General features: G+C 48.5%; 2 protein-coding genes and 1 long non-coding RNA gene across 19 annotated transcripts in view; 1 reads left to right on the top strand and 2 right to left on the bottom strand.

The window, feature by feature from the left end:
* The window catches only part of LOC122180610, a 32998-nt gene extending 5790 nt beyond the window's left edge, over positions 1–27208 (top strand). For 3 of the 10 annotated variants that reach the window (XR_006179184.1, XR_006179183.1, XR_006179186.1), the window contains 3 exons: positions 69–219; positions 981–1134; positions 2086–2369. This is a non-coding gene — a long non-coding RNA (uncharacterized LOC122180610). The other 7 variants (XR_006179189.1, XR_006179192.1, XR_006179188.1 and 4 more) reach the window with 7 other exon arrangements.
* SMKR1 (small lysine rich protein 1) lies at positions 1297–7552 on the bottom strand. 6 transcript variants are annotated; one of them, XR_006179182.1, is made up of 3 exons: positions 7429–7552; positions 6596–6650; positions 1297–1530 (listed from the first exon to the last, which is right to left on the bottom strand). XR_006179182.1 is itself a non-coding variant. In XM_042872359.1 (3 exons), exons 2-3 carry the CDS (start codon positions 6596–6598, stop codon positions 4713–4715), a joined length of 216 nt encoding a protein of 71 aa, XP_042728293.1. In that variant the 5' UTR covers positions 6599–6650; positions 7422–7542; the 3' UTR covers positions 4454–4712. The 6 variants fall into 6 exon arrangements, 5 of the variants coding, with proteins under 5 accessions (XP_042728293.1, XP_042728295.1, XP_042728292.1 ...); XM_042872359.1 differs by lacking the exon at positions 1297–1530 and adding an exon at positions 4454–4916 and having other exon boundaries at positions 6587–6650; positions 7422–7542; XM_042872361.1 differs by lacking the exon at positions 1297–1530 and adding an exon at positions 4454–4916 and having other exon boundaries at positions 7422–7540.
* On the bottom strand, positions 12668–27621 carry STRIP2 (striatin interacting protein 2). Of its 3 annotated transcripts, none has more exons than XM_042872348.1 (21): positions 27488–27621; positions 26356–26425; positions 25571–25645; positions 25361–25495; positions 25150–25270; positions 24506–24574; positions 24319–24425; positions 24103–24230; positions 23551–23733; positions 22799–23022; positions 22072–22137; positions 21639–21702; positions 21274–21345; positions 20970–21044; positions 20310–20407; positions 19984–20110; positions 18588–18688; positions 18028–18094; positions 15981–16085; positions 15532–15736; positions 12668–14443 (listed from the first exon to the last, which is right to left on the bottom strand). In XM_042872348.1, exons 1-21 carry the CDS (start codon positions 27614–27616, stop codon positions 14193–14195), a joined length of 2472 nt encoding a protein of 823 aa, XP_042728282.1. In that variant the 5' UTR covers positions 27617–27621; the 3' UTR covers positions 12668–14192. The 3 variants fall into 3 exon arrangements, with proteins under 3 accessions (XP_042728282.1, XP_042728283.1, XP_042728284.1); XM_042872349.1 differs by having other exon boundaries at positions 23695–23733; XM_042872350.1 differs by lacking the exons at positions 25150–25270; positions 27488–27621 and having other exon boundaries at positions 26356–26452.
* Between the last annotated feature and the right edge of the window lie 218 nt (positions 27622–27839).

Below are 27839 nucleotides of genomic sequence, written 5' to 3'. Positions count from 1 at the left end.
CACAGAATTAAGATCACGAGAGGAGGCAATGCTATCAATAATAAGAAATAGTAATTTCATAATTTCAGAAGTCATTCCATTTTCTTCCGTTCCTGCAAGTCACGTCAGAAGCTTTAAACCAACTGTGCTTCTCTTTATCAAGCCCTCTTGTGAAGCAAGGATGGGAAACTACCAGAATCCTCACAAGCAAATGACATAGGAAAGGAATTCTCTCCATAGGTAAGCATTACAATTTCAAGAAGACCAGCCAACCGACGTAACATTCTGAACTGCCCTTGGAAGAAACCCACAGAAGCTCTCACATTCTGTGTAAGCAGGGAGGGAGCCAGATCGTTCCTGGAATGCAGTGAGCAATCCAAGCTTTTGTAACCATGCATTCAATGTGCTTCATTATGTAGCATCGTGGCTTGGTCCACGAGCAGCTTTATTTTGCAAACATTGCAGTCCAACAAATGAGCAGTTTGCCATGAATGTGAAGATGAAATGTCATCTCAGGATGCGTGGAGGGACTCTTCACCAGTGGTTATCCTGGTACTTTGCAGAACAGGAACCTTACTGAGTGACACAAAAAAAGGCTCCCCAAGAGATGTACGACCTATTGGAATCACCCTGAGGGAAAAAAAAGGTTTTTCTGAGGTTAAATGTTTGGGTTTTTTTTCTTCAACTTGCACTAAGTAGTATTTAACATTTTGGCTTTCTTCACATAATCCAGTTACGCTGGTTGTCCTGCATTAAAGCATTAAAGAGGGGCTTCCTTTTAGCTCACAGGACTGCTTGTCCTATTGCTTTTTGTTTCAGCTCTTATAAATATTCTAACATTCAACAGTGATTACAGATGAACTTTTAAAGCACTTGGTCCAAGCATTTTCACCAAAGAGCAAACTGCTCCATTCATGGCAGACAGTCATGGCCGTCCCAAGGAAGACACCAGGTTACACTAAGCTTTTTCCTCATTTTTCTTAAACGTTTCTCTTTTTCAGTGCCAATTGCAACAAGAAGATGGCTTGGACTCCCAAATTCACTGAATAGCTCCAGAAAACCACCAGTAACTGGGTAACACACTACATGCAACAAGCTCCAGCATCTGGAATGGAAAGCTTCAATACCTGCACATCTGAGAGAGCAACCACTGCTGTGAGTGCTCGTTTTTTGGTCCTTCCCATCTTTTGTACAACAGTTAAAGGGAGAAAATGCTCACACCTTTTTTATAAGCAGGAAGTGAGAGGCTGAGGAAAAAAATACATTAAAGTTGGATGACATTCTTTTATACCCGTGAAACATGTGAGATGGCTGTAGGGAACCAAGTCAGTGGAAATGGGCAAATGAGACAGGAGTTAACCCACAAAAACCTCAATTTTATTTACTTCTGTGGGCACTATTTAGTGCCAACATTTAATGTGCATTTTGGATAAAAGTTTTTTCTTTAAATATCTGCCATGGTAACTTCTTCGTTCTGGAGATAACATTTATGACCACAAAAGTCCTCAGCTGTCCTCCTCTGAACTTGGGAAATAACATCCAGGGCATTTCCTGAAGTGAAAAATGAGACAAAAGAGTTTGTGCTGCTTCTCAGGCCTTTCTTAAGTATCATAAAGCTCTGCAGTGCTTTTCTTAATGTGAAAATAACACATTAGGAAATGCCATGCAACACACGAGTGTTGGCTGAAGGATATTTTAATACCAAGTGTGGTGAATAATGGCCGTTCACACAGGAGTTAAACAAAAAGACATCACTCTCACAGGTCTTTTGATTCTCTCCCTGTACCCCACCCACAAATATGTAGGTCAGCATCCGGTGTATTTTTAACAGCTTGGTTTTGGTTCATAACCTCCTACACAAAAGGGACACTCCGTGTACTCCAGCAGCACGCTGTTCATGGCTGTTAAATAGCAGCAAGACAAGGGATACCCTGCTACTGGGAAATGTAAGAGATGATGGGCAAAGCACTGGGAAATTCCTTTGCAAAGGGACGTAAAGGAAATGGTCTTGAGCTTCCAGATCCCTCTCAAAAGATTCTTTGGGGATTTGAGCAGAATCAGCTTTATTCATCATAAACTCAGCTTATAAAGTCTGTACCCTAGCAGGAAGAAGAGCCTCCCACAGTATTCAACTGGTACATGTTGTGATGAAACAGAGATGTCTGTTACACAGCAGTGGAGCCTCCCATGAAGCTGCATCTGTTCAAGCTGGACTGTTTCTCAGAAGTCAGCAGCAGTTGGTGGATGTTTGAAGCACTGTATTCAAGTAGAGAATCAACCCATTTTAAAATCCAGACTTATTTCAAGGTGTCTGCTGGTCTTCATTAACCACAGGGCAGCCTGAATTACCTGCAAAACTGAGGTGGATGTGAGTGTGGGAGAGGGAGAAAGGGAAAAAAAAGTGTTTAATTTTGCAGTTTGGGATGGCTGGAAGGGCTTTCTCATCTGCTATCAAAGAACTGAATGGCAGTTTCTCAGACACTCTTGAAAGCAGAGCCTTCATCCTTTGCACTTCACTGGTCACCATCTGGTATGTGTCATACAAAAGCAGATTTGGGGGTTTTTAAAGAGAAAACAACTAATGATGTTTCACTACTTGCTCCAGTCAGTTTTGCTCACTAAAACTTGAAATTGTTGTAGCTGCAGTCTATCTCATACGTAAGAAGGGCTTTGCTTCCCTGCAGCAGTTGTATCAGATCAGCCCACACATCTGTTCTGAGCAGCATACTGTCTGCCTGCTGGCTGGATAACAGCTTCAGAGGAAACTGCAGCGATGCTGCAAGAGGTGATTGTAGAGAAACTTGCCCAGAAGGAAATTATTTCCCTAAATACTTGTTCCACACCCAATTGTTCTTATGGCAGGAGATGGTGCTGCTCTTCAGCTTTTCCTCCTGCAAACTGACCCTGGATGAGAAGCAGAGAAATGCTAGTGGTGGGAGAACAGCCCTGTGACACCAAGTAGTTCCTACCTCTGTGCTTGGAAATATCTGTCCCTTAATGCTCCGTGCAGCAAGTGTATCACACAAAGAGGGAATGCTTCATTTTTTAACAATCAGCATAAGATTATAAATACACAGAGCAAACTGGTCCTCTCTTGCTTTGGAACACCGTTACCAGGAGGAAATAGTTGCAAACATATGTTGTGACCAGAGACTTCCTGGTGGCTGATGGGGAAGCAAGACTTCGAATAAATGCTGAGGAAGACTCATCTATGAGCGGCAGAGCAAAGTGGTACTGCAAACCACATCCCTGAAACAGCAGTACATGCCAACTGCAGGCTAATCAGCAAGGAAACAGGGTCCCCACCATGATTTTCTTGGCATGTACATGACAAATTCAGTAGAGCACTGCAGTAGCTCACGTAATCTACACGACAGTAGTTGGCCTGCAACCAATGCCACAAAACCATGATTTTTATCAAGCTAAGATCTCTTCATAGAGGGAAGATGTTAAGCTGGAGAAATAGCATAAAGCTGTACAGGTGTTTATCAGTTTGTGTCAGACCTGTTGTAATTGGCAGCTCTGCTGCCTGTAACACAAAGCTACCTGGAAGCCAGAAAGGTGCAGCACCTCCACATACAGTTAAATCAATCAGAAATGGCTTTGGAGGAATGGCTCCAAGCTGGCTTACTGCTCAGCTGCAGGTGTTCAGCTCTGAGAAGCCAGCTGAAGTTCTTCCTGTGCACATCACACTGCTGCTTGATGTAGGGAGCATGCTCACTTTTGCTCAAAGATTCGAGAGGCCTGGGACATCTCCTCTTCCAGTAACTCTAGCCTACTTCAGATTATGTTTTCCTAACTCCTTCTCTGAGGTTCTGGCTATTTTGTATTCCTTCCCACCCCTCACAGCCTGTGTCAGTTCAGGACACATCCTCTCTTGTCCCACTGCATCCTTCCAGTCAGAAGAATCTGGGAGAGATGCACAGACTCACTTGATGTACTGCTTCACCAGGGGCTGCCTTAAACTGACACGGAGGAAATGGAGCGAAGCGACTTTGATCTGTAACATAAATCTTGTGGTTTCCAGCCAGGATGTTCGGACTAACAGCGATTACTGTAAGCAGAGACCTGGTAGGGGGGCTCATCATCGCCTCTAACTTAACACAGCATCACTGCCAGCATCTCTGCTAGATCTCCAGAATCTCACTACAGCCGAAAGAGAACTGGCAGTACGTTCAGTGAGGCTTCAAGTATTGCTTATCTGCCCAAATGTAGGATGAGGTGAATCACCCAGATATGCAGACTGCATCGTGCAGCTCTTCTGACCCACAAAGGGAGCACCAGGTGACTCTCAGAGCTGCTGTAGAAGTATTCGATGCTGATGATCTCAGCGTGGTATCTGCTATCTGAGCTCAAGTTTCCACCAGCACTGATTGAAAGAACTGCAGGCACACCCACGTTGGGGAGCACTTTCCATCTGCATAAGAACAGCAGTGGTATGGGTAAAACAAACCCCACCACAACCCCCTCAAACTGCTGAGACTCAGTGTTTTATTCCGCACAGAACTAAGGCCTGAGGGCCACAGCTGAAATTACGACAGCACCAGTGTCACTTGCCATTTGTCACTGTAAACTTGAGCTATAATAAGAGTGTCTTTGTGTGGACACAACAGTGATTATGGCAAAATATTTGAGCTAACCACTGCAGATACTGGTATGAGTCTACAGTTCAAAGAAGCCTCTTCTTATCAGGGGGAGCTTGGCTTTCATCACATCCTTTGCTTTCCAGCCAGCTACTTTCGTCTCTTCCCCTTCTTTTTGGGGGAGCCAGGCCAAGGAAAGCCCCGCAACTCTAGGCAGGCAGGGACATTATGGCAGATGTAATGGGCATTGAGCATGGCAGCTGAGCTGAGGATATCGACGTCCTTCACCACCTTCTTCATCTTCTTTTTGGAGCTTTTGCCTTTGCCACGCTTGGGTTTGCTGCTTTTACCTGCCTGCAGAGAGAAAATGACCATAGAAACGGCTAATTAGACCTTTGTATTGTCCACCTTCTGGGCTGAGGATCCTAAGACATCCTGGAACAGTTTCATGGCATCACAGTTCAGGCTATATTAGCTCAGATTCTCTCACCGCAGACAAAATCTATATTTGCTCTGTAAGAATCTTTAAAGACATCAGACAGGGTTGTTTAGTGTTCCACTGCGCTTCTGTCTGGCTAAAATAGGTCGGTGCATAACGGAAATCCCACGGTCTTTTCAATTGATTTTTTTAATTAATGCATTGTGATACACTCCCAAAGTCAACCATATGCTGGGTTTTCATCCGACACTGTGTACATTTTGGTCACTTACTGCCTCTGCCCATCTATTTCTGTTGTTTGCCTAGTTTTGCACACCACTAATTAAACAATTCTGTGCAAATCATTAGAAATATTAAGGATAGGTGCAAAGGCCATACGTAAGAATCAGCTGGGAACAAACCAGCTGAAGGCAGCACGTGCAGTGTATTTTTCCATGGAACGAGAGCACAGTCGGGATGCAACCTTCAGTCACCCAAAGAGCACAGCGTGGTGTACATACAGGTATAAAAGAAAAGCAAAAAGCCACAAGGTCCATATAAAGTGCACAGAACCACTGCCCATAGGAGGAAAGAGAAGACAAACAGAAAACAGCACGAGCTACAGATGATGGCAGTAGCGTTTCCTATTCAGCCATTGCAGACTGCAAACTTCAACGCAGACATTCATCAGAGAGGGTGATGAGCCTCTCACAGGCCTTTACTGGCTAGAATTTGTTGAATACTGCATGTCCAGGGATGGGTTTGCTTCAGAGTGGATGCTTACAGCAGATTATGAAACAGCCTCCCAACTGCACTCCCTGTTTGTGTAATCCCAGCGGGGCCACTGGCAGATTGTGTGAGCACCGTTACATCCCTGGTCAGAATTTGTCCCATAGCTGATCTTTCAGAATAACAAAGATGCTTACAGCTAAGGGCAAGCTACTGTAGAGAGTCTGCAGTGAGAAACAGGGAATGTCTTTGGCTTAGAGCTGACTCACTGCTCCTGCTGTCTCTCTGCAGCGAATACGTCCAACCTCTGGGCTTTGAATGTCAGCAGTCAGTTTTTGTCAGCAACTCTCTTTTCTTGTCTTTTCTGTCTCTTATTGAATGTGACATCAGTAAGCTGCAGCCTGCAGTCAGCTCATGCAGTCCAGCACAGCCTGGAGCAGGGCTTCCCAGAAGACAAACACTTATGGAAAGCCAACCAACTCCTCCAGCACAGCACCACAAATGCTGTCAGGAGTCACACCTTGTCCATGTGTACACAGGCACACACAGCAGAGCCACAGCTAATGTCTGGCATGCCAGCCAACAGCTGTGGTGTTCCTTATGGGTTTAGCAGGCAACCAAAGCTAAGCAGCTCTTTTTTTTTTTGGCATGCAGAGGCAACATTTGGGCAGATGAGAGTTCCTAACAATGTCCCATTCATCCCATACAACCAAGCATGACAACTGAACTCTGTAAGTATCAAGATATCTATGTTTGTGTGGCATTTGCCATCACCTACAAGCAACCAGATTTGGCTCTTTCTAAAAGGTATGCAGAACTTTACAGCCTGTTGTCTGTCAACATCAAAAAAGAGCCAATACCTTCAGAAAAACCAAACCTGCATTACCATGGCTGAGTCCTTCTAGCAAGCAGCACTCCACACCAAGCCCCGAGGCAGGACCCTGCAACACACAGCCATGCCATCAGTTACACACTGTGCAAGCCACTGGGATTATTCCATTCCATCCCCACCTCCATCCATCCCCACCCCCACCTTCAATCCCCTTCCCCACCTTCATCTCCATCTCCATCCCATCCTCACCTCCATCCATCCCCATCTGCACCTTCATCCCCTTCCCCACCTTCATCCCCATCCCCATCCATCCCCATCTCCATCCTCATCCCCATCACCTCCTTATTGCCCTTCCCCACCTCACCTTCATCCATCCCCATCCCCACCTTCACCCCCTTCCCCACCTTCATCCCATCTCCCTCCCCATCCCCACCTCCATCCATCCCCCTCCCCACCTCCATCCATCCCCATCCATCTCCACCTCCATCCATCCCTATTCCCATCTTCATTCCCTTCCCAACTCCATCCCCTTCCCAACTCCATTGCCATTCCCAACTCCATCCATCATCATCCCCACCTCCATCCATCGCCATTCCCACTTCCCTCCCCTTCCCCACCTCCATCCATACCCATGCCCACTTTCATCCCCTTCCCCATCCCCACGTCCGTATCCATCCCCATTCCCACCTCCATCCATACCCATCCCCACATTCATCCCTTTCTCCACCTTCGTCCCCTTCCTCACCCCCTTACCCATCCTCACCTCCATACCCTTCCCCATCCCCAACCCCACCCCAATCCCCGTCCCTGTGAACCCCAAGCAGTGAACAGATTCCAATCCCAGATCCCAATCCCGATGCCAGCCGCCCTTCGCAACCACCTCCCACCCTTCAGCCACGCGTTGCCATGGCGCCCGCCACGCCTCCCCCACTTTCACGCCTGCACGTTAGGAGGCGGAAATCCCAACAAGCCCAGCGCCCTCAACTGACGCATGCGCAGCAAAAGGCGGAAGTCCCAACAAACCCAGTACCTCACACTACGCATGCGCAATTGAAAGCGGAAGTGCCACCAAGCCCCCACCCTCACTGCGCGCATGCGTAAGGAAAGGAAACAAGGCCCCGCCACCTCAGCCAACGCATGCGCAGAGGGGGGCGGGAAGTCATTAACAGTCGCCTCAGGAGGAGGGCGGGAAAACCGTTCCGCGGAGGCCCTGAGGGGAAACGGAGTCAAAAAAAAAAAAAAACCTCCGGTTTTGTGTGTTTGAGGGCGGAAGGGCTTGGCATGGGCTGTGTAGTGCTGGGGGAGCAGATCTTCTCCTTTGTGGCTTCAAGCTGCGCCGGGGGAGATTTATGCTACTTTTCTGAGTGGTCAGGCATTGGGATGGGCTGCCCGGGGAGGTGGTGGAGTCACCAAGCCTGGGGGTGCTCAAAGAGCGTTTGGATTTTGTGCTGAGGGACGTGGTTTAGTGAGAACTATTGGTGATAGGTGGACGGTTGGACTGGATGATTTGTAGGTCTTTTCCAACCTCGGTGATTCTGTGATTTGTGTTGGTGCTGAGAGCCCCTCCCTGCACATAGGATTCCAGATACAGCCCTCCAGTGCAGAGCAGAGGGGAGAACCCCTCTCGTCTTTCTCTGACCACACTCTTAAACGCTCCCCAGGGTCCCATTGGCCACCAGGGCACACTGCTGCCTGTCGGTCCCCCTGCTGGCCACCAGGACCCCCAGGTCTTTCTCCTCAGGGCTCCTTTGCAGCCCCCAGCCTGTACTGATGCGTGTGGTTATTCCTCCCCAGGTGCAGGACCCTACGTTGCCTGTGTTCAACTGCATCACATTCCTCTCTGCCCAGCTCTGCCTGTCCAGGTGTCGCTGAATGGTAGCACAGCCTTCTGCTGTGCCACAGCCACTCCTCACAGCTTCGTACCATCAGCAAACTCTGAGGGTAAACTCTGTCCTATCACCCTTATCATTAATGAAGACATTGATCAAAACAGGGGAATGCATCTGAATGGCTGTTTTCAATCCCTTTTTTACAAACTTTTCTTTTTTTTTTTTTTTTTAATTATTATTTAGTTAGTTTAGTTTTGGTTTTGGGAGAGGGTGGGAGGTGGTTTCTGTTCCATGTCTCACAGCACCAAGCTTCTGCAAAGTGACAAGAGTCCAAAGCACGAGTGGAAAATACCAGTAGGAGATGAATCATCTCATTTAAAAAAAAAAAGTAGAAAATAACACTTCTTGATCACACCACTGCCAAACCCCAGCACTTCAAAGAAGCTTCCTAAATCATGGTTCTGTTTTTCTTAAACATTGGAATCTACTTTCTTGCCCATCACCCTTTAAGATGTGCCTTATCATATTTTCAAGCTTATCTTCAATATATCAGGTAGGAGTTTGGAGGTTTGCTGATTTTAGCACATTTTCCTAAGGAAAGGGGGTTTCACTGCCACATAGGTTGCCTCTTATCCATTCAGCCATAACTTTTGAACCAAAAGTTGGCAGATTCTGACCAAGTCTGACACAAAGATTCAAATATATTAATTTCCTGCAAGTTTCATGAAAACAACACAGAAGCTATAAAACAAGTTTATGGTGTCCAGAAGGCCAACGGTTTTATGTTCTGTCATCATGTTCTGTCCCCGGTGTGCTGGGTCACATCTTTTTTTTTTCCAGTATGTATCTCTTAAGATTCACTTCTCTTTGTACATTTGTGTAAAAATAGATTCATTCATTCTGAAACTAAAGGGAAATGGGATGTTTTTGGACCAAAAGAAATCCAAAAGACATCTATGTAGTGGTTAATAACATCCACAGTATGGATATATATGCCACGGATTAACAAATTTCAATCCAAAAAGATTCACCTAGCAGTAATTCTGATGCATTAACACAAGTCTAATGACTGTCCCTTTGATGAAGAGGGAAAGCTGAGCCCAGCTGAGTGGAGAAGTGAGACCAGGGAACGCTGGAAATAACAACAGGGTCACCACTTGACACCTCAATGTCATCCAAATGTCGGTGCTGTGAATATGGTGCAGTACCTCTCTCTCAATCCAGGGGAAACACCTCTCTTGTAATCTGAGCACATTACATGTTTTCAGGGATAAGTGATAAGACCTTGCAACCATACATTTCCAATTCTTAAACTTCTCATGAGTGTTTCCTTTGCTCTAGAAGACACTAACTTTTTCAATGCTTCTTTCTGTTGCAGGATCCAGAAGGTTTTGTTGCATCAGAGAAAGAGAATCGCTTTCTGATCAGTGGAAGTATCAGGCTTCACAGAGGCTGATGAGCACCTTATCTCCCTGTTCACACTCAGTGATGAACTGCTGGCATTGAGTGGCAAAGGAAAATGAGGGATACTGTTACCCTGTATCATAGACTGAGCTTGTCAGGGTGATGCAGAAGGTGTTTCGTAAGCTTAAGAAGTTCCTTACCATGTGAATAGGAGCAGGGCCTTCAGTATTGGATGGACAGGGCATGGCTGTGTTGTGGGTGTTGTGTTTTTGGTGGCTCAGCTCCCATTCTTTGTTGCGCTGCTCGCTGCTCTCCCGTTCCTGCTTGTATAAGGCCGCAGTAACTGGAGCAGTTTGCTTTCTGAGGTGGAAACAGCCCTGCCAGAACTTTCACTGCTGAGGGAAAGCTCAAAGGAATCAGAAAGAGCCAAAAAGGATGGGAGAAAACAGGAAAGGATGTGGTGGTGTGGTTCAGAAACGCTCTGCAGACTTTCTAAGTAGAGCAGTTCTGAATGAGGGTTGGAGGTAATAAAAGAAATCATGAATGAAAAATGATAAATAATACAAAAATTCATATTTTTTCTATGTTAATAGAAAAAAAGATGATGTTTAATTTTTATTAACAAACCACGTGGCATGAAAGAAGCAATCATAATTATCTCCTTTTAGCAAAAACAACTGGCAAGATACATTTTTCTAACTACTCAGGGTGGAAAGAAGTAGCACTAATGACAACTGTGTCAGCAATATTAGATTGAGCACTCTGAAATCCCGTGAACTCAGCTGTTGGTTTTCATAAACACGTTTGAACCTGGCTAAGAAAAACAAGCTGCTGTTTGCACATGCAAGGCTTTAGATAAATAATTAAGGGAAGTTTGTGCAAACTGGGAGGATAATAAGCCTGACCTCATACAGTCACTGCTGTAGTTACAGTTTGATATATAGAGTGCACCAGCTCTGGCAGCTGGCAGGCCAGCACTTCTCACTGTCATTATAAGCTGCTCCATAAGCTGTGGAATTAATGACATCCTTCCCTTAGGGCAACTGGGGGCCTTGGCTGGGACCTTAATGGGGTCTCCCCCTCCCCACCCAGCTGTCAACTTTCACAACTCTTCAAGGGAACTTAGGGAATGTCTTTGAGGCCTTTCATCCTTTGCTCGACTTTGCATGACGTTGGCTAACCAGTTCATAAGCTGCTTGTAAGGTCTTTGCCCATTCTGTCCCTAGGAAATGAGGCTAAAAACAGAAGGAGAAGAATCTTCAGGCAGTAAAGAAGACAGCTTGCAAACAGCAAAACTTTCTGCAGCCACCTGTAGGTTGAAGAAAAAGCTCTGCATGATGTTTGCAACAGAAACTGAGCACGCAGCCGTTCCTGGAACCAACAGCTGTGTTCGGGGTAAGGTAACACATATGGTTCCCTCAGCTGCACAGAAGCTATGAGAAACTTTGCTCTGAAACTCATTTGTTCTGCATCAAAAGGAGGGAGGGGAGATTGAGGTCAGACATCAGGGGGACACTCTTTACCCAGAGAGTGGTGAGGTACTGGAACAGGCTGCCCTGAGAGGTTGTGGATGCCACGTCCTTGGAGGGGTTCAAGGCCAGGTTGGATGGGGCCCTGGGCAGCTTGGTTTAGCATTCAACGTGGAGGTTGGTGGCCCTGCATGCAGCAGGGGGTTGGAAATTCATGATCCTTGAGGTCCCTTCCAACCCTGGCCATTCTGTGATTCTGTGAAAATGATTCTCCCATAACTGCTGCCTCCTACCTCTCTTTTAGGGAGATGGAAACCTTCACTGTGAAGGGGGAGGAATTTCCAATTGCTCAGGATGAAATATTTCCTAGCACTGCTGGAGAAGCAGCACCTTGGGCTCAGAAGTGCTGGTAGGAGAGTTTTCCACAGGGGCCTCAGTGCTCAAACACCTTGAGGGAAAGTCTTGAGCTTATTGCATTGTTTGACTGACCCACATCTGGTTGTAACTAGAATAAGAGGTTCCCCCTATTCCTGTTAAACTGGTGTGTCAGCCCCACAGCTGCTTTGCAGAGTGCAGTGAGAACAGTGGTTTTCATCACCTTCCAAAGCATGGCCTGCCTCAATAAAAGCGTGATAAAGCCATGATGGGGTAAAAGAAGTTAAAAGCTCTGCCTTCTCCTGTTTACTTTTTTTTTTACACATGGGCTCAGTTTTCACATAAGGGGATGTCTACAGAGCTTCATTTTTTTTTGGTGGTGGAAATAGTATTGAAACATTACAGTTATTTCCACCTTTCTACCACACAGAGATTCAGTCAAGAATTTGTATTTCCGTTCTCAGTAAAGATAGAAAACATGGTAAGCTGTGGAACCCTCACATGAAGCACAGTTTAAATACAAAAGGTAGAAGAATGAACCTTACGTCAAACAGAATAACCAGGACCTACACTAACACTGCAGGGAAGAGACCAAAAAAAAAAAGTTTTGAGGCAAATACAAAAGGCTTTTCTAAGTTTGTGAGTTCAGTAATCCCAGCTACAAGATGCTGACCTGCAGGGAAATGAGGAAAGCTGTACATCTGGTAGGAAAATCAGAGAAATCATCTCAGAGAAAATCCTGAGCTGTCCTGGTAGTCCTGGGCTCTGTATTTGCAGCATGGGGCTGACACCAGTGGTATTGTGTTGAGGGACGTGGTTTAGTGGGAGCTATTGGGAATAGGTGAACGGTTGGACTGGGTGATCTTTTAGGTCTTTTCCAACCTTGGTGATTCTATGGTTCTATGATTGCACATAATAGCTGCATTTCTACCCCTTATGCAACAGACCTGATTTCTTGGGTTAGTTTGAAGGGAGAGTTCTAAAAGGAAATAAAACCAACCAAAATTAGGATGTAAATTAAGGTGCACAAAGAAAAAAGTTCACGTGAATGAATGGACTTGAAAAGTCACTCTGGTTTATTGTGAACAGAAGCATTCTTAAAAAGGGTGAGCGGGTTTACTAATGGCAGCTCTTTGAAAAGTGCCTTTTGCAAACCACATCAAGGAAACATTCTCAATTCAATTCCACAGCAATAAGCACAAATCCTGCCATGACAAATACCTGTGGTTCACCTGCATGCTCACTGCATCGGTAGCAGCACAGCGGGGGAGAAACCCACTTTTGCTTGCACTATATTGACACATTTTTCTTGGACAAACTGATTTCATAAGGGAGGAAAAATTAGACCAGGATTCCCTGTGCATGGCTGACAACATTCTGTAGAAAAAGATACAATCTTTCATCTCTTATGATCTTTCATACCCTGTCACCATACTCACAGCTCGTTGTGTGAGTCTGAACGTTCTGGACTGCACCATCTGCTGTTTCTGTCATATGATGGCAGCAAAGTGGTACCTAAAGCACTCTTCTTCCCCACTTTAAGACTCGGCACAAACATCCTCCCAGAGAACCAAAAACCCGTGCAAAAATCAGGTTATTTTCCAGAAGACTGTCTCCTGTAGGGCTGCAAAGGGTAAAGAGCAATGAAGAAAGCTCTCTGGAAACCTAACGTTGCAGTAATTATCTTTCAGAAACAATCAGCCTGCTGCATTTTATTTCCCCGTATGGACTTTGTAATGGAGCATCTTGCTTGATGAAAAAAAAGGCTTTTTGTGTCATGTGTAGACATCCTATAGCGTGAGTCAGTAACTTCTGGGCCAATAATTCTGGACTTACAGCAGGTAGAGAGAAACATGGCAGTGAGCCTCCTCTGCAGCTCTTTGCCATGCAAGCTCTTTGTTCATTTTATTCTCCTAGCGATGAGCAGAGGTGAAGGAAGTGGAGCAATGGTAAAGGTAAATGCATTACTATCCCTAGTGACCAATGCAAAAACCGTGTAAATCTGCTGAACAGTCCCAGCAGTGATGCTGCCCTGGGGACAAGTGGTAATGTCATCCCCTTTGTCATCCAACTCTACTTGGGACTGTCACAGATGGTGCCACCTATTTTGTGTTTTTTACTTCATCATAGCAGTGTGGTGCTTGAAGCACATCATCATAAATGAACAAATGAAAACACATCAGCTCAGCTTGAGGCATCTGGGTGAGATGAAGACTTATCAAGGCTCAGATACCCTTACAACAGACTTAACGAGCTAAGGGACAGCACAGGCTCAGATCTCTCATACACAGTTGTAAATCTGCAGTGAAAACCAGGTGAGGCCACTCCTGAATGAGATGCCAGAACCTGGTCCTCGGCCTCCATGCAGCTCTGTTGGTACCTCATGGCCTCCAAGAGGTCACAACAAAGGGAAAACCTCCAAGAAAACGAGAGTCGAGGTGACTGGATGGTTACAGAGAGGCCTGGACTCCCTAAGAAGGTGATTTTCTTCCAGCTTTACTGAAAATGATCTTCCTTTCCTCGCTGTGTAGCACCTGGAGTCCCTGCTCGATGGGACGGCTGACGTGGTGGCTCTCACTGGTAGCGCAGCAGCTCTTCCCAGCGGATGGGCTGGGAAAACACCTCCCGCTCCAGCCACAGCTCGTAGGAGTAGTGGAAGTCCTCAGGGAGCTCCAGCCACTGCCCCAGCACGCTCTGCAGGCAGTTGTCCACCGGTGCAAACTCTGAATCCTGAGGTTTGTCGTATCTGCGGCTGTTGAAGGCTTCGATGCTGGCTCTCAGTGTGCATTCTTCAGCTTGGAAGTCCCACGGCCTCGCATCAATATCTAGGTTTAAGATCGAGCAAGACCGTAGCGTGGCGGAAAAAAAAGAAGGTTTGAACAAAAGGAAGGATGAAGGCTTTACAGCATCACACGCTTGTGTTATTCACCAGTTTGTTGTTCTTAATTCTGTGATAATTATTCGTAGCGAGCTCCCATTATGCAAGCATTTTAATTTGAAGTAATTAACTGAAACGTATTAAAATCGCTTGTAAATTAAGCAGTTAGAAAGCTGCCTGTAGAAACGCAGTTATTTCTGTTGTCTGCTTGGAGGACTCTGTGCAATTACAAAGCTACTTTGTTTGGAAAGGCCTCATCGCTTCTACTCAGAATCTCCACAGACTTCTAAAGGAGAGACCAAGATTTAAAGCACACTGCTAAAACATCACAAAGTTCATTGTAGCCTATTGAAAAAAAAACAAAAAATTGAAAATTTGGGCAAATTTAACAGTGTTGGAAAACTAACAATTGACTGTAATAACCACAGTACTTTAAATATGATAATATTGTGTAAACACAAAAAAGCAGTGTTTTATACTTGCCCTTTAGGAGCTCTAGCTCTACATGAACAAATCATTTGCTCCATAAAGATTTAAAAAATTCATGCCAAGGTCTCAGCAGTGCTCAAAGGATGGAAAAGCCTTCTAAAAATACAGATTTAGAGCACAGAATTGCTGTTTAAACAGACCAGCATGTCCAGCCTCTGCTTCAGCTTATGGATTCACAACCTTGGGCTGTAACCAACATCGTCTCTCTGGTGTGAAGTATGGGGCCAATTGCTTGGATGGCCCCCTGTGGCCATCCCAGGCATGCAAGTTTGGTGCAGAGCAGTTTGGTGCCTCAGTGGTGAAAGCAATCAATTTTGGGAAAATGGAAATGGAGGCCTGGGTTTGGTAGAAACTCATCTTGGAGACCCGAGCTGACTGCATCCCATCCCGATCCGATTATTCCTCATGCGATTAGTTCCCTCCTGATGGTGCATTAAGGCTTCAGAAAAAGAAAACCCAGGTGCTGGCCCAAGCAAGTTTATAGCGTTCCAGCAGGCCCTAGGGCTAAACTTGCCCATGACCAGGACTCCTCCCAGCACAACTCACCGTTGCCATACGCCCAGTCGTCGTTCATGCGGTGCCGCACCTTCTGGTAGATGGCCGACATGGTCTTCATGTTGCTCTTTCTCCACTGGCGCCCCAGGTATTTGGTCTGGATCTTCAAAAGTTTGAGAACGTACAGCTGCATCATGGCCTGCTTCACCTTCAGAGCTCGCTTCAGTATCGGGGCCGACTTGAAGACTACCAGCATCTGCCAAAAAAAGGCATTGGAAGTCAGTGCAGGGAGCTCAACAAAACAGTGGAAATGCTGCTGCCTGCACAGCTCCGGGCGGCACCACTTTGTGAAAGCATGTGGAAGACAAAGAACTGGTCTTTGTCCTTAGATGTCAACATTGGGTCCCCTGTTGTCCACATTGGCTTCACTCATTCATCAGTGGCTTGGATGAAGGAACAAATTGCCTCCTTGGCAACTTTACTATGGTGATCCTCCTTACCATTGTCCTCGAGTGCTTCCACTTGGTCAGCTTGTTGAGGATCCTCAGCAGGTTAATGCAGGAGAATAGGTTTCTCCAGCAGAACTGGTTGTTGTCTCCAGCTTCCTGCAAGCAAAGAGGGGAAAGCAGAGGCCTGAGGGTTCACCATCACACTGCCGATGGCACACGGAGACAGGGAAACCCTTCTGGAAAGAATCCTCAGTGCTTTAATTTGTGCTTTGGTTTAGAGTGTTATCCAAGAGAAATCACATTGCTTTGCCATGGGAAACGTGTGTTTTAGGAGATTTGTACTGATTGTCTGCCAAGCAAATTACAGCCCAGTCATCACTGCTTAGCAAACGTTTTGTTGCCAGTTATATAAATCAATTTGTAAATTACTACATGCTTAGAAGACAGTACGGATAAACAAGAAGAAATGACAAAATAATGAAGGATGGAAACCAGCAACATTTCTGTTGGGAGAACAAGATTTTTCTACAGCAAAGATCCTCTCCACCTTAAGTGCAGCCCATGCATTACTTTAAATACGAGCTGCATGTCAGCACCCCCAGCACCAGTGTGTGGAAGTGGTGCCCGTGGCACATCTGAGCACTAATTCCATCAGCACAGCCACTTGGTTTCTGCTTGCACAGCGCTGAGCACTGGCTCAAGTGTCCCACAAATAACCTATTTGGGTAAGAGCAGAAACAATTGCTCCTTATTTTATAGGCCACTTACAGCAGGCTACAGCCTTAATGACCACTGGAAAAATCACAGCCTGTTGAGCGTTCCACCTTCTGGGCATCCTCAGGTGGAGAGTGTGATTAGACACTGATGGAAGTGTTGGAAAACAAGATTTACCCAAGAAAATGCTGTCAGCATGATGTCTTTGTTCTTAAAGGCAAGCACCAACCATATCATCCCAGTAAGCAATGGTGAAAGCAGCGGCACGCGTATCATACTTTGGAGGTCAAAAAAGAAGGGATCTGCTGATAGAAGGCACTTAAATTCTGGGATCTGGTGAAAGCCACTCTGAGCAAATGCCCTTTTCTGCCAGCAGAGGCCATGGCTGTGCAGGAGGCTTCTCCCAACACGACCACCTCTGGATACTGCAGCTGAGTTATTTGTCCATTCCTGTGTAAGAGCAGCAGTTCCCACAGTCCCTACTCTGGAAACAGCACTGGTGAGCATGTCCTAGTTTTCCACAGAAGCAAACCAAGCACATCCTCCTGTGTGCAGCCTCCTGAAAGCATCATCATCTGTCACATCTGCTAGGAAATGTGTTAGGGCTGTGATGTTAAATCAGTGCATCGGAGTTAAGACAAACGAAAAACAGCATAAAATATTGGCTAAGGAACAGAAACTACATGCGCAGACGTCACTGAAGAACCAGGGTGTGTTTGATTTCTATAAATGGGCACTGGATTTTTATAGAAATAGACCTGGCGTCATTGCTGGACCTGGAGGCAATAAATAAAACAAGGAAGTGAAGAAGGAAAGGAAGGAAAGGAGAAAAAAAATAGTAGTAAAAATAAAAAGAAGGGTAAAAAAGAGAAGGACGAAGGGAGGAGAAGAAAAAAAAAAAAGGAGAAAGGAAAAGGGAGAAAGGAAGAAAGAAGGGGAAAAAGAAAAAGGGGGAAAAAAGGAAAAAAAAGGAAAAAAGGAGAAAATAAAAAGGGAAAAAAGAAGAAAAGGGGGGGAAAAAAAGGAAAAAAGGAAACAAGGGAGAGGAAAAAAGGAAACAAGAATAAAAGGAAAAAATACACTGTGTGCCACCAGAGCTCACAGCGATGTGTCACTAGATGTCCCCATCGGGCCAACTTTGGCTCATCAAAACCATAGGAAGCCTTTCCCTTTATTTCTATGATTGCAACGTGTTCACAGCCAAGGAAAACAACAGAGGCTCGAGATTTTAGCAGCAGCAAGGAGAGAAATTTTCAAGTCTTCATCCAGGAAAAGGTCTATTTTGGGGGCTGGCTGGATGCAAAGAACACAAGGAATAAAAGAAAAATCCTTCCTCGCCCGCCTGCATAGAGCAATACTGTCACAAGTGCTCTGCTTTGCTTACCAGGCTTTCTGCAGTGAGCTCAGGCAACTCGTGGACTGTACAGTGTGGGTAATCCAGGACAGAGATGCTGTGGAAGATGAGAAAGAACAGACTCATTAAGGACAGTCGGCACGTGGGCCTAACGAGCGGAGCCCTCCCTGCTCCCAGGCATGCATTAGTGGGGACGCGGAGGAAGTGGATCCATCAGGACATGGCAGATCAGTTATTTGTGTGCATATTAAAAAACAAACAAAAAAAAAAACAAAAAATCACTCATACAAAAAGCAAATTTTAGATTAAAATGGAAATATCTGACAGCAAGAATATTATCAGCAAGATAATGCGTGGCAAGGGCATCGAGTCTTGCCCAAGAAGATTTCCAAGCCTTCTGGGTCTACTGCCTTTGTAAGAGTAGCTAACCAAAAAACCCTCAAATGTACACATATCTAATATATAACATATGTGTGTAATAATAAAATGTACTCTACACGTACATTTTATTCATATATATAAATGGGGTTTTTTTGGGGAAAGCATCTGGCATGGAGAAGGTTCAGTGCCACACAGTGTACGAGCTGTACCTGTTCTTGGCTGTGATATAGGACATGATGTTTTGGTTGAAGAACTTCAGGATCAGCGGGATGCAGTTGGCAAACACCAAATGTTGGGACACGTACTCAAACTGGGGGAGAGAAGCGAAACGGGTCAGCATCAACGGGAACAACTGGAAGCACGTGCTGGGAATTGCCATTTCCAGTTGGGATGGTTTGCTCTGAACCTGGCAGACCATCTTGTGCACAAGTCTGCTGTGTATAAGGCTTGCATCGCATACAATGACTCCCAGCAGCTGGGAAAGTGCATTGCCATGCAGAATTTCATGGCAAGACTTTGGAAGAGGTGCACTCAGCGACTGCAGGTCGCCTTTCAAGGTAAAAGCTGTTGGAAAATATTCTATATGGAAGGAAAAGGAGGAGATTAACTACTACAAAAGATATGGGGTAACTTCCCTTCTGGCTTCTACAGAATGTAGGGGCTGGAAGGGCCCTCAGAGGATCATCTATTTCAACCCCTCTGCTAAAGCAGACTCCCTAGACCAGTTTGCACAGATCAGCATCACAAAGAGCAGCCAGCAGCCTGAGAAGCTTGGACATCTAACCCAAAATCAGAACTAATGGGAAAAAAATTAACGAAACCCAACAACACACCTTCTCCAGACCTAACAGTGGTCTGCAGGAGTGCTGCCACGCAGGAGAAGAAATGCCAGGAGCTGCTTTGGTGTGAAAAAAGGGACTGAATGCAAACTGGGATACAGGGGAACGTGGAACAAAGGTAAGATTGGAAAAAAATGTATTTTTTTTTTATTCTATCCAATCCAATCCAATACATGGATTTCTGTTAATCCTCCCATGTCACAGCATGCATGGGTTTGTATCACAGAGAAACCTCTTTAAAAAAGAAAATTAAAAAAAGAAAAAAAGGAAAGAAAGAAAAAAGGAAAAAAAAAAAAAGAAAAATTTTAACACAAATCAAACTGCATCTAGGACCCTGAGCTGGTTCTACTGAAACCAGAGCCCTGAGAGTTCAACCCTGCTGAGGAGCTCATGAGTCCTGCCCAGCCCCACTGCTCGTCATGGAGGTTGGGCAGAGCAGGAGGGATCTCCCTAACTCCTCCCCACCCCGCTGCCAGGAGAGGCTCTTTCTCCCGAGATCTCCAGAATTCTAACCTGATTAACCACAGCATGTGTTCTTCCACAAATCCGAGAGCTCTTTCCACATGAGTGGAAACCACCCTGTCAACACACAGCCAAAGATGTATTGCAGGCAGGTTATTTCTGCATGAGTAACACTCTGAAAATCATGTCCCAGGGCTAGGGTTCATCCCTACAGTCCACAGCTCCTCTTGGAAACGTTTCCTGGAGAGCTCCTGTAAGGATGCACCAACCCCATGAGCACCAACCGTGCCTCCTCGGTGCTCACCTGGTAAATGTGGTTCAGCTTGAAGTGCTTGAGGAGCAACAGCAGCAGCGCCGAGATGCTCTTCACGATAATCTCCTTGTGCCTGTTCACATCAATCCCCAGCTTCATGCTCTGCAGGACGGTGATGCTGGCGCAGTGGAGGAAGATGAAGGCTAACCATCAACCTGATGGGACCATCACTGACCCACATCCCTTGGACCATGCGGCCATCCCCACATCTGGAGCTCCGTGCCCACCTCTGGGGCCCCCTGAACCTCTTTGCAACCCCCAACTTTCCTACTTGGTCCAAGGCTGAAACAGCTGGAGGTATTTCCTTGAGGACTTACGGCATCTCCTCAGGCAAGACATCTGCTAGGATGTTGATGGAGTCAGTCTTGGCCTTGGAGGTGGGTGCTGCAGCAAGGAGGATCTTCAGCAGAGCGATCTGCAGAGGAGGCAAGTGTGGAGGCAAAGGAGGAATGGAATCCCTTCCTTTTCCTTGAGACTGGACAACTTCAAGCCAGCTCTAGAAGGTTCCACCAGCCCAAGGTCCCCTCATGGTGATGGGCCAGCTATGCCAACGCTCAGCTCTCCTTCTGTACCCAACTGCAGGCAGCAGGGCAGCTCACCTTTTGTATTGAGTTGATGCACTGAGCTCTAGTGGTACGGATAAAAGTGCTGCAGCTTAATGTGTTTAAATGTTTGTCTCTCCCTACAGATAGACTGTAGGTGCCCAAAAAGCACCTTAACACAGCTGAATTTTGAATTTTTTAAATTGTACTGTGTGGGAATCTCTTGAAGCCATAGGAAAGCCGGAAGGGATGCCCGCTGTCCTATCTCCAAAGACTGGACCATGCTCCTGGTTATCTGCCCCCCTTGATCCTATGGAACCCTCCTCTCGGAGATGACTTTCTACCCAGCTCTGCTCTGGATTCCCACCAAAATCCCAGCGTTCAGATCCCAAACACCCACAGACTCTATTTTATTTCTAAGAAACACAGGCTTACCATATACTGGGGGAGATTGTATAGCATGGCTCGATACAAGACCTCACAAGGGGTTTCTTGGACTTCCTCTTCACCCTAGCACAGGGAAACATTAAAAACAAGGGGGAAAAAAAGTATTTCTGGTCTGCACACTTGAGATATGTCAATTATCTCCCTATTATCTCCTCAATTATCAACTAGGGGATTGGAATTAACGATTGGGTCACGATGTGGTGTTTGAGAGCATTGGAGGTGTGACCAGAAGGTACAGGTTTCTGTGGCATCTCTTCCCTGTGCCCACGTAGTGATGGGGAGCACATCTTACCAGAGACATGGGGCACTTCTCCAGCTCCTCTTCATTCTTGATCTGGACATCTGAGATGGAAACGTACTTGTGCTGGCAAAATACACAGAGGCAGAGCAATGATACAACTACAGGATGCAACACCAAGCAACGACAGCATTTGCTGAGCTTGCTGAGGACTGAATCTCCATCAGACCTTTACTGTGGGCTGACAGCACGCACATAAGCAACTCCAAACCTTTTGTGAATGATGCATCATCAAAGCTGCTGCATATGAAACTCGATGCCCTGCAGTCTCTCTATGGCCATGGTGATCTTGGCCAAAGATTCCCTCATTTCTCTGAGATCCCCATTGGTCTGATCCCATCTTAGAGCCATTGTCTCACCTGCTTCAGTGTCTTCACGCTCTCATGAATGGGCCGTGGCAGCCCTATCAGGGTCTCAGTGTCCCTGGAGGGGAAGGCAGAAGGTAAATACAAGGCTAGGATGAGATAATATGGGAGGTATGCCCTTAAATTGCAACAGGGGTCCTTCAGGTTACTAGGAACAATTTCTTCTCCAAAAGGAACCATGCAATGTGGCACCTGGGGACATGGTGATGATGGGTTGATGGTTGGACCTGATGATCTTAGTGGCCTTTTCCAACCTTAATAATTCTATGACTGCAAGACTGGAGAGGAGATGTGGGGCACTTCTATCACATACGAACATCACACATTCCACACACAGCCCAGTCTCTGTGGACGCCTGCTGGCAGATAAATGGCACCGAGGGGAGCTGGGGGACAGGCTCTGGTGGCCCCTCACACGTGACACTCACTGTCCCAGAGTGAAGCCGATGAATTTGTTCCTGCTTGCCTCCAGGAAATGCTCAATGTCCTTCTGCCTGATGGAGCAGCAGAGAAATGAAAACAAGGAGGAAAACGCACATATATCTGAACTGCTAAGAAAGAGCATGGTGCAGGACAAGAAACTTTTAGCTTTCTAGGATCAATTTCTAGAGGTATTCATAGCTGCTGACTACAGCCACCATTGCTCACATTGGTTGGGAACAATGTGAACCAAAACCAGAGCTGAGCATGTTGACATGGAGCGGAATGGCATCGTGTGTGCTCCTGTGTTTCACAGGATGAGATCAGCAGCAAAAAGCTCACGTGGATTTGAGGGATGGGACTGAGGATTTCACCCTCTTTTCCACCCCCATATCATACGTAGCAGAACTGGCCTTGGAAGGGATAGCACCAATCCTTCATGCTGCGCCGTGTTTCTCCTGTTTCTCGCCCTCTACACAAGGCCCCTCAAGAAGATTTCATTTGGCCACACGCGAGTCCCACTCGGTGCATAAGGGCCATGCTCATTAACCGCAATTAACCCAGGGCACTGCCCTACCTAGACCCATTGCAGCTGGCTGGGAAAGCTCCCAGCCCACGCTCCCTATCCCTTCCCATTGCACCTGGGATTCCCCACATGGCATTTCCATGCATTGGCCAGCCCTGGCCACACTTGGCTAGGGCTAGGGAGGATGGCAATGACACCCCACAATCTACCTGACTTTGGGGGCCCAGGGCAGCCCTTTGGGGAACGACACCCGTTCAATAGGAGGGCGCTGGGCTGGTATGGTAGGGAGGAGAGCATCCCGCTCCATCAGGTCCAGCTCCCCCTCGATCCCACCATCCACTTCATCACCCTCCTCTTCATCAACTCCTGTTTCATCATTCTTGAAGGGGTCTCTCTCGTTGTAGATATCCAGGCTGTCTTGCTTCATCAGGGGCTGCAGCAGAAGCGGATGGAGAAATCAATGTCACACCATGGATTCCAGTTTCCTCCCAGCCAACAGCTCCTGACATCTCCATCCTAAAGGGCTGAACTCCCAGATGTGCCCTGGGTGAGAATTTCCCTTCTGGCTGCCACCAGAGCGCTGGACAAGAAACAATCCCTCTCTGTACAACAAACTCTCTGTCACCTCCTTTTCTGTTTTAATTATTGGGGCTACCACCCAACATCCCCCCCCAGCAAAAGAAGCATTTTCATCCTCTGACCACACCACCACAACACCAGGAACTGAGCTAAAAAAAGACAAGTTTGCTGCAAGCACTTTGGTCTCAGCGCTTATCAGCCCTTTGCCATAGGGTCAGGGCTGTCTGCTCGCTTCCTCCATCTTGAGTGCTTCACAGGGCTGATCTGCAGCAGCTTTTTATTTTTCAGCTTTTATGAGATGAAAAATGCTTAGAAAAGGGGGAGGAAAATGGGATCAAACCCGTTGGAGAAGGGTTGGCCATGCCCAAGGAGGAGCCCTTACCCGCCGACTGCGGTGCCCACGCTTCTGCTGCTGCTCAGCCAGCTCAATGGAGCAGGTGGGCGGTGAGGCGGCACGCATGCTGCGCATCACCTGGATGCTGTCCTCGGGCAGGGGTGGCAGCCCAAGCTCCTCCCTCCTCCTCACCTTCATCATCTGCAGGGCTTCAAATCCTCCCAGCGTGAACTAGGGACCAAGGAGAGAGGTGGCAGAGTGGGGAGGGGATGAGCCCCAGGGCTGCGCAGCAATTCGGAGCTTCTAGGTGGAGGTTATCAAAGTGGGGAGTTGAGAAGGAAGAAAGCACAGCATTTCTCCAGCCTTCTTCTGCACCCTGCATCCCAGAAATCCCAAAAGAAATCGTTCACCTTGTGCCATCCTAAATCACGGAATGGTTGGAGTCGGAAAGGACCTTGAGAGGTCACCCACTCCAACTGCGATGACAAGGACATCTACAGCTCGATGACGTTGCCCCACTGTGCTCGGATTAAGCACTGGGTTGCATCCACCACCATCCCCTGCATTCCCAGTGCCTGGAAAAGGAAATTGGGCACCCACCAGGAGCACCTTCCAGAGCAGGAGCAAGACCTTCTTCATAGGAAAATGTGGAGCATGGCCGCTGCAGAACTTGGTCACCATGGTGAAGAGCAAGAGAGCGAAGGGCTCATCGGAGCGCATGGGGAAACCTGGCAGGGAGGGAGCAGGAGTGAGCTTGGGGCCGTCCCCATCGCAGGGCTGTCCCCACCGAAGGATGCCGTGACCCCCGTGGCTCACTCAGCTCTGTCCTGAAGGTCTCCCGGCAGGATTTCCACTCTGGGGGATCCGTTTCCAGTTCCACACGGATGTTCTCCACCAGCAGGTACATGACGCTGAGCAGCACCCTTATGGGACAGCGCGGTGGGGACGTGACACGTGGTCCCCAGCCATTGTCCCCAGCGGATCCCAGTGCCACCACGGGTACCTGAGCTCGGTGCTGTCGGCCAGTGAGATGGCTGGCTTCCGCAGCGCACTGCTGCATGCCTGGCTGTTGCTGTGGGGAAGGGGAAGAGCTCAGCGGGGCGGCTCCTCATCCCCAGCCCACTCCCAAAATACAGCCGTGGTGGTCGGGGAGGAGAACGAGGAGAAGGGATGAGATGAGGAGAGTGAGGAGGACAGGGAGGAGAGGAAGACGAAGAAGGTGAGGAGAATAAGATGAGAGGGAGGAGGAGAATGAGGACAATAAGGTGAAGAAGAGGAGAGTGGAGGAGGATCAAAGAAGGAAGGAGATGAAGAAGAGGAGGACGAGAATAAGATGAAGAGCGTGAGGAGAATGAAGACAAGGGCAAAGAAGATGAGGAGAATAAGACAGAAGAGGGTGAGGAGAATGAGAATATTATGAAGAGGGTAAGGATGATGAAGAGGAATAAGATGAAGGGTGAGGAAGGATAAGGGTGAGGAAGATGAGAATGAGATGAAGAAGGTGAAGGATGGGGAGAAAGAATAAGATGAAGGATGAGGAAGAGAGGAAGATGAGGATGGAAAAAAGACTGAGATGAAGAGGAGGCTGCGGAGGAGAATAGGATGAAAAGGAGGGTGAGGAAGGTGGGAGCTGCGGCGCCCTCTCACTCGATCTCCATGCTGAGCAGCTCCAGGAAGGCGCTGAAGGTGCCCAGCTGGTACAGCAGGAAGCTGTTGTGCCGTGACCAGTGCAGGACATCGCCTTCGCTCTCACAGTCTCCAAACACTCCTGGGGAGGCCCAGGGAGGAATGTGGTCAGCGAATGCTGCCCTGTGACCCCTCAGGATCCTTCTGGGACAGAGCTGGGCCTGGTGCTCACCCTGTGCCAGGTAGAGGATGGCCCGTGCCGCCCGCAGCCGCCGCTCCCTGCTGACCACCTCCAGCCCCTCCAGCAGCCGCAGGATTTGGGCCCTCTGCTGCGCTGTGTCCAGCTCCGGCCACTGCCGGCCCCGCGCTGCAGAGGGCACAGAGCGATGTGTGGGCCGTGGGGCAGCCCTGTGCCATGGGGCACTGAACACAGAGCCCATACCTTGGGGGCAAAACTCCTCCTCGAAGCATCGCCGGTTGGTGCTGAGCTCGGGCTCCTCGGTGTAGCTGTACAGCTCTGCTGGAACAGGGTCAGCCGTTACCGGAAGGGTTTTCACCTCTCTTATCACCACCAAATTCCTCCTATGTGCCCAAGATATGGAGCAGAACCCCAGCCTTGTTCTGGAGCTCTCTTTGGAAGCTCCACTGGGCACTGGGCTTCCATTCAACGCTTCCACATCCATCCATTCAGTCCCATTTCACGTTGCCATGGGGCAATGGGAACACTGCAGATATCCCAGCGTGGCATTAAAATCTGATATAACCCAAATGGGAGCCAGAGCCTCAGAGCAGCTCTCCTGGTGGTTGCTCATGGGGCAAATGGGGACAGTGCTGATATCTCAATGTCCCTGAGCTCTGCGAAATGGGATCAAACAGGATGGGTTTAGGATGCCCAAGGGAGTTCTAAAACTGGGATGGGAATGCAATGGGAACAGCATGGATATTCCAGTGTGACATAAAAACTGGGACCCAGAGCCATGCAGGAACCCTACAGCCACTCCTAGGGGAACTTCCCCCCTCTCCCCCTCCCCCACTGCCCCACTGCATCTGCAGTGACATAGGAATTTTTTGGAGAGTCATTTTGCCCAGTAATTTCGCAAACAGCTCCAGGATTTGGGGTTTTACACTGTTTCCTATACATTCCCTATGCTCCTATGTCATTAACCCCCCCGTTAATTAAACCCTCCTCTCTCTCATTACCAGGATGCTGCCACCCCACAGCCCCACCTGCCAGCTCTGCGCCACGGCTGTCGGTGTCCCCGTACTCGAACTCCACGGTGGGGAAATCCACAGAGCCCTGCGTGTTTGGAAGTGGTGCGTAAAAATAGCAGCGAGCCCTGGCTGCAAACAGCCCCGTGCACGCTCAAATCCATGGCTTGCGCCCTGCCAACAGCTCCACACGTGCTCTCCATTTCTCCCCAGCCCAAAACCTCCCGGCTTTAAATCCACGGCTTGCATCCTGCACGCAGCCCTATTCACGCATCCCCGTTCATCCCGACGTAAACCCGCAGCTTTTACCCTGCCAACAGCCCCGCGCGCGGACCGCAGTCCTTCCCGTCTGAAATCCATGGCTTCCATCCAGCTCACAGCCCCATGCACGCATCCACACAGCCCCACCTGTGCTCCCCAGTTCCTTCCAGCTTAAATTCCAGGCTTGTCCCTTCTCCCTGCGTCCCTCCCCAGGTCTGCAGACCCCCCCCCTCCCCATCGCCACCCCGCTTCCCCCATTTCCCGCAGCGGGAGCGGAACTGGAGCGTGAAACCCCAGGGAGGGAACGCTTGAATGGGTCGTGGATGGCACTTCCATCGCTCTCCTCTGGCTGTGGGGCGGAGCGAGGTGCATCGGCCCCATTCCTATGGGTACCCCCGAGATGCGCAGCACGGGGCTGAGCGCTCTGCACCAAAACTCCGCTTTTTTCGCCCCGTTTTTGCAGCCCAGGGCTGCGGATCCCCTTCGGGATCCTAAATCCCAGAAGGAATTCGGGACTAATCGGATCAGGGGGGCCACGAAGGGGGGAGTGAAGCCCCGGCGCACCCAGCACAGGAGCCCGCTGTGGGTCATGGCTGCTCCGCAGCGATGGGCTCAGGGTCCCCCGGTGCCGTTGCGCCGGCTGTCGGGGTGCGGGGAGCAGCCACGGGCTCTGGGGGGGCATTGGGGTGCGGGGGGGACACGACACAACTGGGATAACCAGCGCTGTGACCCTGGGGACTGTTCAGGGAACCCCCCCCGGGACCAGGACCCCCCCGGACTCCCCGTGCCTGTGGGATGGAAGCACGCACCCACAGAACAACCGACCCCCCCCCTCCCCACCCGCAGCTCCTCAGCGCTCCCAGCCCCATTTTGTGTTCCCCGTCCCCACCTCGGACTCCTTCCGCTGTCCCCTGAAGAGCTCCCGGCCCTTGGCGGGGGGCTGCGCTGCAGGCTGCCCCATTCGGGCCCTTCCCACGTTGGGGTTCGGGTTCGGTGCCCCCCCCGCCGCCTCCTCCATGCGTTGCGCCCTCCGCGCCCCTCCGCGCACGTGGGGGCAGCGCCTCGCGCCCCGCCCCCCCGCTCCTATTGGCTGTTCCGTGGAGGGGGCGGGGCTTGTGGGGGGACACACCTCCTCACCCCGTCCTGCTATTGGGTGGGGTGGGGTCTATGGGGGTGTTGGGGTGTAGGGGGGGCACCGTTGAGACGAAGGATACCGGGAACAAGGGGTGCTGGGGGGGGGG

This window comes from Lagopus leucura, unplaced genomic scaffold, assembly GCF_019238085.1.
Source record: "Lagopus leucura isolate 7727_CA_CO unplaced genomic scaffold, USGS_WTPT01 Super-Scaffold_100008, whole genome shotgun sequence".
NCBI lineage: Eukaryota > Metazoa > Chordata > Aves > Galliformes > Phasianidae > Lagopus > Lagopus leucura.
This window is presented reverse-complemented; position numbering and strand designations above follow the sequence as displayed.